General features: G+C 43.9%; 2 protein-coding genes across 4 annotated transcripts in view; one reads left to right on the top strand and one right to left on the bottom strand.

Annotated features, from left to right (window-relative positions):
- The window catches only part of kay (transcription factor kayak), an 85,122-nt gene that overhangs the window by 15,853 nt on the left and 56,715 nt on the right, over positions 1–12,554 (bottom strand). The gene's annotated exons all lie outside the window — the stretch shown is intronic.
- LOC141432921 (uncharacterized) lies at positions 5,000–6,436 on the top strand. The gene has a single exon (XM_074094754.1). It carries the CDS (start codon positions 5,000–5,002, stop codon positions 6,434–6,436), a length of 1,437 nt encoding a protein of 478 aa, XP_073950855.1.

Consider the following 12,554-nt stretch of genomic DNA (forward strand, 5'->3'; position numbering starts at 1 on the left):
AAGGTTAGCTCCATTATTTTTTCAATCGGAAAGGGAACAACAGAACTTATACCACAGTAGATATTTGAGTTGTCGTGAGTTCTGAGAGACCAAAGTATGTATGTATGTCGTTGTTTCGAATGATTTTGGTATGTATGTATGTATGTCATTGGTTTGACTAATTTCGGTATGTATGTATGTCATTGTTGAAGGTATCAAGTATGTATGTATGTCCTTGGTTATTAAGAAGACTTAAAGGTCATAAATATCCAAGTTAATTTGTATGTATGCAGAGATTGTGTTCAGATAGATATTACTGTGTCACTATTAAATATATACGTAAAAATAAACAATCAAGCGTGTATGAATACATTAAGTATTTTGCGTAATCCTATTCAAGATTCCTCAATATTTTACATTCTTCAAATGCAAAATACTTTGTCATCTTAGGGGCGTTCTGTAACCAACGCTTATAGAAGCTTGGTAACAATATTATGTATCTATATATTAGGTTCCTATATAATATAATAATATATTTATTTGCGTTGTTGACGAATTAAAAAATTCGAACATCATAAGGAACTTAAATTTATTACATCGCCTACAAGTGTTCTAAGAGGTCCTAGAATTTGTTTTCAAGTGTCAACGATTTATGCGTTCGAGTAGTGCGTGAGACCGGCCGTGTTAATTTTTGCTCAAGTAGACTAATAAAGTTATAGATTTATGGGAGTTTGTGGAACGTTCTCGAAATTCGAATGCATGGTTTTTTTTATTATAGGTTTGATAGAAGGGATAGGGCAAGGAGAGCTTTGTTATGGAAGGAGGTTTGGAAGTGAGTGAATTTCGGGACGCGAGACGCTACGGTGTTCTTACTTACAGATGTGTTAAAATTAATTCATAGTATAAAAGTTAGTGTATTTGTTTATTCGTTTAATAAAATAAAACAATAAAATATACGAGAGCGAATCCCGATTTCGATCGTATGAATACGTGGACTTATAATCAATTGTGTATAGTGTAGTGTTTAATATTAAGTGTGGTTTGTGGACTAGACTCTTTGTTCGTGAGGCAGGTCGAGATATCTCGATCTCGCAGTAGCTGAGACTCGACGTTAATCGGGACGATAATTTTATCGGCAGCTAAGTTTTAGATATAATTTTTTGAGACAATTATTATTAGTGTTATAAACTGAAATCCGAGTTGACTTTTTTTTATTATTATTATTTAGTTTTAGGTACTTTATTGAAACTATTGAATCTAAAATTAACCAATTACTCACTTGTAACCAAAACTTAATTAATTATAACGCAATATTTAATTTACTTAATTGATTAAGGTACTTTTGTTATACAAATAGTAGGGGCGAGCGATTGAACAGTAGTTCTAGATTTGTAGCTATATTTATAGGAAATAGGTGATCAATTTATTTTGTAGTATTTTTTGAATGATTAAGATATAAATTATAGTTAGTAGAAGCGGACGGTTGGATATTTCACAATTCCTTCAGTACAGGTTTCCTAAGGTGCTAGGCATAGTTTTTATTTGGTTATTCGTTGGTTGTTTTCGTTTTTCGGCGTGTTTGACATAAAGTCAAAAGCAGAGCCGCGTTTAATGAATTAAGTTTATTGAATAAGAATAATTGGATGCGTGTTTTTATTTATTTATTTACTTATTATCATAATTATGAATCATTATATACACTTGGGTTAATATACACGTCGTCTACGGCTCGATTCAGAGACGGTGACGTGTAAAGCTCTTGTCCGGACGAGCCTCGTGACGGCCTCCAAGGAGCTGACGAAACCGAGGTGGGCGGCCGACAAGAGATAGTATTCCCCCCCCTTCACGTTAAAGACGACGAATGAATCTAATTTTTGAAATGTACTTAGTGTGATGGTTTGGAAGAAGGTATTTATTTTTAGGGGTTAGGATTGTTCCTAAGGCTTTTGTTGGGCACATGATCGGGGCAGGGGCCTTCTAACGATCTATGTGTGGGACTAGGCTATTGAGGTGTGCTGGGAGGCCTAGATTTTCTAATCGATTAGGATTCCCCATACGACCTAAAGGTCTTATTCTAAAGGGTCCCCTTGTGCTCGGGTATTTTCCTAGGTGCGACGTTATTCGGCGAGGAAGCAGACAGATGTGACGACTGATTATTCATATTATCTACTTGACTTCGTTATTCTAACGAAATTACACAACATAAATTATCTTATAACCTTAACTATTTGAAACTAAGCATTTTCTACTACTTTGCGGCATAATAAATTTANGTCACTCAAGACAGCGGTCTGGGTCAGTTGCTTGGATCAGCCAAGAATAGGATCCCACGAGACTTTCCTTGAGAAAGTAGTCTCGGCACGCGTGCAAACGCACATAAGTAAAGACACAACATACACACACACGCACACACACACACAAGCACACACATGACATCTTTTCCCCCGAGAGTCTCAGAGACGACGCTCTTCCTTAACTCTAAATTATTTGTTCAAGTCCCACACCAAATAGACAAACCCAAATTAAAACAAGTCGCGACAACTGAGGCTATTTTTTTGCATGCACTGAGTTGTCTCTGTACATCGCCGCAGCAAATAATAACAGGTATCCCTGACGCATGCATCTCCCGCCCATATGACAGGTGCGTTTCGGATGGGGGACGCATCCGCGAAGCCGGCGGAGGCCTATGGAAGCCGCAATGGAAGCCTAAACGGGGATTGAGACATAGTTTTCTCCTGGCCTTTCAGCACTGGCTGGGGTAAGGATCTGTTGTGACCCCACGGGTACTTCCGCCGGCACTGGAGCGTCCAGCCGTCCGGAAAGCACTCCTCATCCCACCCTAATTGTATTAGCAGCAGGACTAAGCGATGGAAGCAGAACCGAAAAGAAGGGCAGCGCTAGGAGACAAGCGCAAAAAAGACCGAAGATGCAAAAAATCGCGCATCAAGGGTAACCCACCTAAAAGATGGCACTCACAGCCACATAAGCGGTCAACAAAAAGATCTCCGACCCACTCTTCCATCGCAGGGCAAAAGAAAGGCAGCCCTTAGTCATAAGTCATGCATGCGTCGGGCATCGAGCTGGGCGATCTTAGATCATAGAATAGATGTATAGAGACAATAGAATTAAGTTAGATTAGTTAGAAGGCGAGGGTCGGTCAAGGAAGTAACCACTGGGAAAAACAACAGGGAGATCGACCTTAGCACCCGCGGAGTCTAAACGGGAGAATGCATGTTCTCTCCCGGCCTTCCAGCGCTGGCTGAGGTAAGACCGCGCGGTAGTATAAGCTCCCCCCCCACGCATGAAAATAGCCAAAAAGTTTTTGAGGTTGCCATCCGAATCGCTATATGCCTGATTCTCATTTCTAGAATCAGGCTTAGAGTTGTTCGGGCGACAACCACAGAAATCCAGGGCGCGAACCGGTTTTTAGTCGGTAAAAAATCCGGCACTACTGGGCCCTCCATTCCCAGTGTCCATGAGGATTTTTTCCGGTTCGCGCCTGATCGTAAACCACTTTTGTAAAATAGAGCACGGACCCCTGGTCTGTGGAACCACTGTAAAAATGGGACGCGGCGACTGTTGGAGTAAATTCAAACAGTCACAGGCAACTGTCGCTGCCTCTCATTTACCCTTAACAAAAAAAAAAAAAAACCCTAACCTAACCTAAACCTAACCAACCTAACCTAAACCTAACCTAACCTAACCTAACCTAACCTAACCTAACCTAACCTAACCTAACCTAACCTAACCTAACCTAACCTAACCTAACCTAACTAACCTAATAAACTAACCTAACCTAACCTAACCTAACCTAACACCTAACCTAACCTAAACCTAACCTAACCAACCCAACCTAACCTAACCTAACCTAACCTAACCTACCTAACCTAACCTAACCTAACCTAACCTAACCTAACCTAGAACTAACCTAACAACCTAACCTAAACCTAACCTAACCAACCTAACCTAACCTAACCTAACCTAACCTAACCTAACTAACCTAACCTAACCTAACCAACCCTAACCTAACCTAACCTAACCTAACCTAACCTAACCTAACCTAACCTAACCTAACCTAACCTAACCTAACCTAACATATTTTTGTATATAAAAATAAGGAGGGTAGACCTTCGTCGAGTTAGCCACTGCTCCTGCAGAAATACTAGCCGCTAGCCGATAGCCACATCTAGCCGGTAGCCACTTCGGTCATTTGTGAAGCTGAGCAATTTGGAGGGAACGTGCGCAACAGAAGCAGTGGCCCGGAACCGCAAGTTAAAATTTTTATTAATACCTGTACTGCTAAAACAACGGTTTCTTGTTTGAAAAATTTGACATATAATTGTAGCCAAACCGATTGTGCGCGCTTTTGAAACCTTTCATAATTTGGAGAGCAACTTTGAATGTAACAAGTATTTTAGTATTGTTCTATTATATTTCTATTGCTAGCTGTACGTAGTTTTAGGACAAGCATACTGGCTGCTAGCCGTTGGCTATTTCCACCCAGTGCTCGCCGCTAGCCGCTAGCCACGCCTGGCCGGTGTTCGCCACTGGCTACTAGCCATTCTAGCCAACGCTCGCCACTAGCCGCTAGCCGCTAGCCGCTAGCCACGTCTAGCCGGTGCTCGCCACTAGCCGCTAGCCACGCTAGCCGGTGTTCACCACTGGCTACTAGCCATTCTAGCCAACGCTCGCCACTAGCCGCTAGCCACGTCTAGCCGGTGCTGCCGCTAGCCGCTAGCCACACCTAGCCGGTGTTAGCCACTTTTTATTTTACCTGTTGTTAGCTTTAAGTAGATTTAAGACCTGTACTCTTTAGTGCAGTAATTTGAATTGAACTTGGCTCTATATTGAGCTTTCCATTTGTTTAGTTATAAGTTACCACCAGTGTCTTTTATTTCTTACTTCTACCCCTGGCCCAAAGCGCGAGTTGCAACTTTTATTACTTTTACAACATCGACAACTCGCGCAATTGTCTGACATAACTTCCTTTATACGAGGTAGTACATACCAGGACAGAAGAATGACGAGTAGAACTCCGCTGAAGAAGGAGTCGGTGGCGGGGGCGTCACCTTCTAAAACTAGTTTAGATAGAAACGTGAGGCGTAGTATAGGAGAGTGGGAGGCAGTGAACTCCGAAGCTGCGACCTTTAAATTAAACACGACGCAGACACAGTCAGGTACTGTAGAGAAAAAGGCTACTAAGCCAAAGATGACGTCCACGCCAACGACTAGCAATAAGACTTTTATTAAAACACCACCACCGGTAAAAGAGACCTATAAAAACAGGACTTCTGAAGCGCGAGCCTGCCTTACGTCGGCGAAGCTTCACCTCAAAAACTCTAGGAACATAAAGACGGAGATAAAGGAGGAGGTTACGAAGGCTCTGTGTCGTCTTTATGCTCTTGTGAAAGAGGCAGAGGCTGGGACGGGCAGGGCAGAGGAAGGGAGAGAAAAGCCAGAAGTAGGAACAGCCAATAAAGCGGATGCTTCAACCTCCACCGACACCCTCGCACAAATTCCTGTTAATCAGGAACGTATAATTTCAGTTCTTGAAAAACACGCCATTGCAATTGCGCAAAACACTGCGAAAATGATAGAGCTGGGAACACAAATTGACAGTCACAATGACGCCATAAAGCTAATACCGGCGGTCACGTACGCGAGTGCAGTTGCATCGAAAGCCCCCCAACAGAGACGCGACACCCTCCACTCAGTGGTGGTATCGTCAAGTAACGAGACGGAGACTGGCGAGGCCATCCTTAGTAGGATAAGGGAGGCTGTCGATGCAAAAGAGGGATGGGTGAAGGTGGAGAGAGTCCGTAAGGCCAAGGACCGTAAGGTTATTATGGGCTTTGGCACGAAACAAGAACGGGACAAAGTAAAAGACCGACTAAGTAGGAGAACGGCCGACCTCGTCGTCGAGGACATTCGAAACAAAGATCCGCTTTTGGTCCTGAAGAATGTCCTCACCATAAACTCGGATGAGGATGTGGTGGGGGCTCTTCGGAACCAGAACAAGGAGCTGTTTCGTGGCCTGGGCGCGGAGGACGACCGTATCGAAGTTAGATTTAGGAAGAAGCTGAGGAATCCTCATTTGAATCACGTGGTGATCGGCACCTCCCCAGTGATATGGCGTAAGGCGATAGACCTGGGGAGTTTGCACATTGACCTACAGCGGGTAAGAGTTGAAGACCAGACGCCGCTGGTTCAGTGCACGCGCTGCCTTGGCTACGGGCATGGCAGACGCTTCTGTAGGGAGCCGGCGGATGTTTGCAGCCACTGTGGGGGTCCCCATCTAAGAGCGGAATGTGCGGATTGGTTGTCAGGAGTGCAACCGAGATGCAGGAACTGCGTAAGACAGGGACTTGAAGATGCCGGGCACAACGTGTTCAACGAGGACTGTCCCGTTAGGAAGAAGTGGGATTTACTGGCACGGTCGGCCGTGGCATACTGCTAAGGGCAGCCAGGCAAACCATCAGTACGGCTTTATACAGGCGAACCTCCAAAGAAAGAAGCTTGCAACCGAGGAGCTTTTAATCGAAGCCGATAAGCGCAGGATAACGGCAGCGCTACTTCAGGAGCCCTATGTAGGAGGAGCTAGGGTTATGAGGAACTACGGGGGCGTGCGCGTTTTCCAGGGCGCTGCAAGAGACGGAAGCGTCAACAAAGCGGCAATTGTTGTCTTTGACTCTACAGTTGACGTCGTCCAGTACCCAAAACTCACCACCAACAACATCACGGTGGTAGGTCTCCGGACTAGCGCCTGGGAGGTCGCGCTCGTCTCCTACTACTTCGAGCCCGATCAGCCCATAGAACCCTACATAGAGCATCTGAGGTGGATTGAAAAGAAGCTCGGAACAGGGAGGCTTATCTTTGGAGGGGATGCCAACGCAAAGAGCCCTTGGTGGGGCAGTACTACGGTAGACCACAGGGGGACAGTTTTTCCGGGACTCTAGAAGAGCTTGGCCTCAATGTGCTCAATAACGGGAAAACTCCAACTTTCGACACAATCAGGGGAGGGAAGCGTTACAGCAGCCACGTGGATGTAACAGCGTGCTCCACAAACTTGCTGAATCTGGTGGACGACTGGAAGGTCGAAGAAGGGCTAACAAGCTCCGACCACAACGGCATAACCTTTAAACTCTTATTGAAACCAAGTAGAGGCACTACAATAAACAGGACCACAAGAATATTCAACACAAAGAAAGCAAATTGGGTTGAATTTCATGAGAAATTCAGCCAATTTACAACAGAACAAAATTTAAACATAGAAGAAATAGCCAAATTAAAAAACACCAACGAATTAGATAGAGCAATAGAAAAATACACAGAAATAATAGACAAAACTTGTAGCATAACGATCCCCAAGAAAAAGACCAAGGAAAAATTTCTATGCCGTGGTGGTCCGAGAGGTTAGCGGAGATGAAGAAGGAGGTCGCCACCAGACGACGCAGAATAAAATGGGCAGCGCCAGTACGACGTGCGAAAGTTGTCGAGGAGTACCTCCAGCACAAAGAGCGGTATGAGGCCGAGGCGGCTAAAGCTCAGATAGACTCCTGGAAGGACTTTTGTCAGAAGCAGGACAGGGAAGGGGTGTGGGAGGGGATCTACCGGGTCATCGGTAGAACGAAGCGAAGGGAGGAGGACTCACCCCTGGAGCGAGACGGGAAGGTGTTGGATGCGAAGGGCTCCGTGAGATTGTTGGCGGAAACGCTCTACCCGGAAGATCCTACAGAGAACGACACCCCCCGTCACCGCCAGACCAGGAGGGAGGCCGAAGTGGTGAACGTGGGTGAGCATGATGGTACATGCGAGCCACCGTTCACCATGACGGAGCTCATGTATGCCACAGAGTCCTTCAACCCCAAAAAGGCCCCAGGAGGGGATGGCCTCACAGCTGATATCTGTTCCCACGCCATAAAATCCAACCCTGACCTGTTTCTATCAATTATAAACAAGTGCCAGGAGTTAAGTCACTTCCCAGGAGCCTGGAAGGAAGCGGTTGTCGTCATCTTAAGAAAGCCGGGCAAGGAGGACTATACCCACCCGAAGTCATATAGACCGATCGGCTTACTCCCCATGCTCGGAAAAATCTATGAGAAGATGACGATGGCCCGCCTTAAACACCACTTAATCCCAAGATTGAGCACACGCCAGTTCGGGTTTATGCCACAGAGAAGCACCGAGGACTCCCTCTATATCCTAATGCAACATATCAAGAGCAAACTTAACGAAAAGAAAATAGTTACACTTATCTCACTTGATATAGAGGGAGCCTTCGACAGCGCCTGGTGGCCGGCTATTAGGACCCGTCTGGCCGAGGAGAAGTGCCCGATCGTACTGAGGAAGGTCGTCGATAGCTACCTCTGTGACCGCAAAGTCAAGGTACGCTTTGCCGGTGAAGAGTGCAACAAGACCACGACCAAAGGGTGCGTCCAGGGATCAATAGGCGGGCCAGTCCTCTGGAACCTTATACTGGACCCGTTGTTGAGGACCTTGGGGGATTCGGGTGCCTACTGCCAGGCCTTTGCAGATGACGTGGTGATCGTGTGCGATGGAGAGAGGGCCACAGAGATCGAAAGAGAAGCTAACGCGATTCTCGAGCTTGTTCGGGCGTGGGGGGTTGACAACAAATTGAAATTTGCGCCACACAAGACCATGGCCATGGTTATAACCAAAAAGCTAAAATACGACACCCCACGCCTGACCATGGGCGGGACCGCGATAAAGATGGTCAACGAGATCAAGATCCTTGGCGTTACGATCGACGCAGGACTGACCTTCAACGCGCACGTAGCCAATGTCTGTAGAAAGGCAATAAACATACATAAGCAACTCGCGAAGGCAGCAAAAACGAGCTGGGGACTCCACCCGGAGGTAATCCGTGTAATATATGTGGCTACTGTTGAGCCTATTATTTTGTACGCCGCCAGTGTGTGGGCGCCTGCGGTCAGTAAACTGTGCGTCATGCGTCAGCTGGCAACTGTGCAACGTGGGATTGCGCAGAAGCTTTGCAAGGCGTACCGCACGGTTTCACTGAACGCTGCGCTAGTGTTGGCAGGGATACTCCCTCTCGACCTCCGAGTCCGTGAGGCGGCCTTGCTCTACGAGGCCAAGAGGGGGATACCTCAACCAATACTGGGGGGATGGGAAGTGGAACGGATGGCCTCGGCCCTGGAGGCCCCCGCACCCTGCTGAGCGCAGAGAGCTGGAGTTAGTGAGCTTGGCGAACCGGGAGGAAGTGGATGCAAACAGTAACTTTGCTGTTCGTATCTTTACGGACGGAAGCAAGATTGAGGGCAAGGTGGGCGCCGCGCTATCCATATGGAATGGTGAGTCAGAAACCAAAACCCTCAAGCTTGCTCTTCCGTCCTTCTGCACGGTTTACCAAGCTGAACTCCTTGCGCTCAGCAGGGCGACGGGGGTGATCCTTGGGCAAAAGGCGGCAACGTTTGGGATCTACAGCGATTCTATGGCGGCCCTTTTGACCATCAAGAACCACGGCTGTCTTCATCCCCTGGCAGTGGAAGCCAGAAGCAATCTGACAGCATTGTCCCGCCAGGGCAAAGTTGTCAGGTTATTTTGGATTAAGGCCCACGTGGGGCTAGAGGGGAACGAGAGAGCCGATGGTTTGGCAAAGGAGGCCGCCCTAAAGTCTAAGCGGAAGCCGGACTATGACCTGTGCCCTGTCTCATTCGTCAGGCGATCAATACGATTGGCTACGCTTGACGAGTGGAACCGGAGGTACATGTCCGGTGAAACCGCAGCTGTAACAAAGCTTTTCTTCCCCAACGCAGTGGCGGCGTACAGAATAGTCAGGAAGCTCGAAACGACGAATATACGCACGCAGTTCATGACGGGACACGGCGGGTTTTCCGAGTATCTGGAGAGATTCAGGTGCAAGGACAACCCGTCGTGTATTTGTGACCCAAACGCCAGAGAAACGGTGCCACATGTCTTATTGGAGTGCCCAGTCTTTGATCAGGAACGAGTGCAGCTGGAAATAGAGATAGGTACAAAATTGGAAAAACATAATATAAAGGATTTAATGTCAGGCAAACATAGGGACAGGTTTTTGCAGTACTGTGAGCTAATCACAAGAAAGGTAATAGTAAGAAATAAAACGTAGTACTAAAACTATGCTTTTAATATATCATGAGCATATAGCTAATAAGCATAGGTTAAAAATAGTTTTAATGTAAAATAGTTGAAAGAAGAGATGTACCAACAAAATGTATTGTAGAAATTAAATAAGAAAGTCCCTAGAATATAAGCGTAAATGTAAACTTAGATGTAAGAAACGAGAAATCCTGATATTTAGTTGATAAGAAAATAATAAATATTGTCTTGCTGTTATTAATTTCCCCTAAAAAGCATGTTGAAAAAAGAGATAGGTGTAGTATAGGCGGGAGTCCCACCCGTAAAATAAAGAGAAGAAGTGAAGAATGAAAGAAAGAAATAGTATGTAGAATGAAAGTGCGAGAGGAATAATTGCGAGAACTGGTATGTAAGACAATTAGCTGATAAGGGCCTCGAGGCATGTCGAGGGCAGAAGTATAGGAAAAAAAAAAAAAAAAAAAAAAAAAAAAAAAAAAAAAAAAAAAAAAAACCTAACCTAACCTAACCCTAACCACAGGGTCCGTTGCCTAGTTGGAAATCAGTTACTGTCCAGCTGACCTAATTTGGCAGACACTCCGATGACTTCTACAGGAAGTAGACACGTGTCAAACGAATGTCAAAGACTCAAAACCTAACCGTATTGGTGGGAACTAAAGGGAGCAAAAAATAGGAAAAAGTTTATAGTGTTTTATAACAAAATAGTAAATAGGTTGATAAAAAGATACAAAATAGGTATAAAAGTATGTTAAAATGATATAATGATTATATTACTATTTAACTTACAAAATATTAGTAAAAATTGTGAAATAGATGATAGTTCTTGTAAACCATTGTAAATAAGATGAAAAGAGGTAAAGCATTGGATTGGCTATAACATTGAGCAAATACTATGTAATTTGTAACTCATGTTATGTGTAGATCAGGTGTGACTCATGTTAAAGCACAAATAAATAAAAATTGCATCCCAAAACTATGTCCACCCAATGAGGGCTATCGCGTATGGATTCGCCACTAGAGGCGCTAGTGTAGCGTGAGGTTTCCGAAATGTCAAATCTCATAGTTTTTGGGTGAGTTACGCGGGTTTATTTATAATTAGAATAATTTTGTGAATATTTTGCAATATCTGAAACTAATTATGGCAAATATGCGTTCCGGGCCAACGAATGTCTGTGTTTTGAGACAGTTTTGTCTTTCGGAAACCTTTGCCCTCCCTTTTTTCCGAACAAAACGGGGACTATGCAACACTGTGGCATGCTCGATATTTTTATGGTACGGTTTTAAGGTGTATCAAATATGATTTTAATCTAAACTTTGCTTTCACACCCGTGAAAACAGACAAAAAACGATAGCCCTCATTAGAATGTCGACACCTCCTACGTATACTGGTACAAGTGCATAATCATAAATTTACAGGAGAGCTGTTTAAAGGTTCCAAAACCTGTAACTTTCTCATTTGATGATATAACTTTTCAAAATTTTGCATTGGTTCCAAAGAAAATATTTGCTTTCTACCTGTATTCATGAATTTTGAAATTTCTTATAGTTTTTGAGAAAATTGCAGATACACTACTATACGCGTATTTTACATCTTGTAGTTGTGCGGTATACTGAGCTAATTACCACTTGCTCCAGTATACGGCGTAATGCGTAGATTACTGATCTAACGATATTTTATATTGTATATGAATTTTTAGATGAAATACTTATATGGCTTGCAATGAACAATAAAAAAGATGCTCTTTTCCCTTCATCTATTGATTTATAAACGTTTTTATCACTTGCATCATTATACGCTAACATTAGCATGCCATTTGTACCAATATACCGCTAGTAATGTTTTAAACGTGCTATACAAAATACAGAAATATACCTTTATAAAAAACCTCACTTGAAATATAAATAGTTTTATTAAGAAAAGTAATTGTATTAAGTGCTTTAAATTAATGGAAGCACATTCAATGGATTCGTATTCCTGTTCAAATGTGTACTCATATTTTATTGTGAAAGGTTCCTCATGTGATACATATATCGCATCGCACCCATTTGTATCCACATAACGGTTTAGCTTTTTGTGCCTCTTCAGGGTTCCGTACCCAAAGGATATAAACGGAAACCCTACTACTTTATACTACTTCGCTGTCCGTCCGTTTGTCACCAGGCTGTATCTCATGAACCATGATAGTTAGACAGTTGAAATTTTCACGATTATGTATAATTGTAGTTGATATAATATATATATAACAAAAAATAGATCAGAATAAATATTTAAGGGAGCCCCCATACAACAAATGTAATTTTTTGCCATTTTCTTGCTAATACTAATGAAGTTGTATAGATGGTACGGAACCCTTCGTGCGCGAGTCTGATTGGCACTTTGCTTAAGACAAGCTTTGACATGAAATATTGAGTAAAAGTCAAAATATCTTTATTCAATTTAGATTGTAACAAGCACTTAT

This window comes from Choristoneura fumiferana, chromosome 11 (assembly GCF_025370935.1).
Source record: "Choristoneura fumiferana chromosome 11, NRCan_CFum_1, whole genome shotgun sequence".
Taxonomy (NCBI): Eukaryota; Metazoa; Arthropoda; class Insecta; order Lepidoptera; family Tortricidae; genus Choristoneura; species Choristoneura fumiferana.

Bases quoted from the DNA above. Each gene is read 5' to 3' on its own strand.
- LOC141432921 (XM_074094754.1), top strand. From the start codon at position 5,000: ATGACGAGTAGAACTCCGCTGAAGAAGGAGTCGGTGGCGGGGGCGTCA.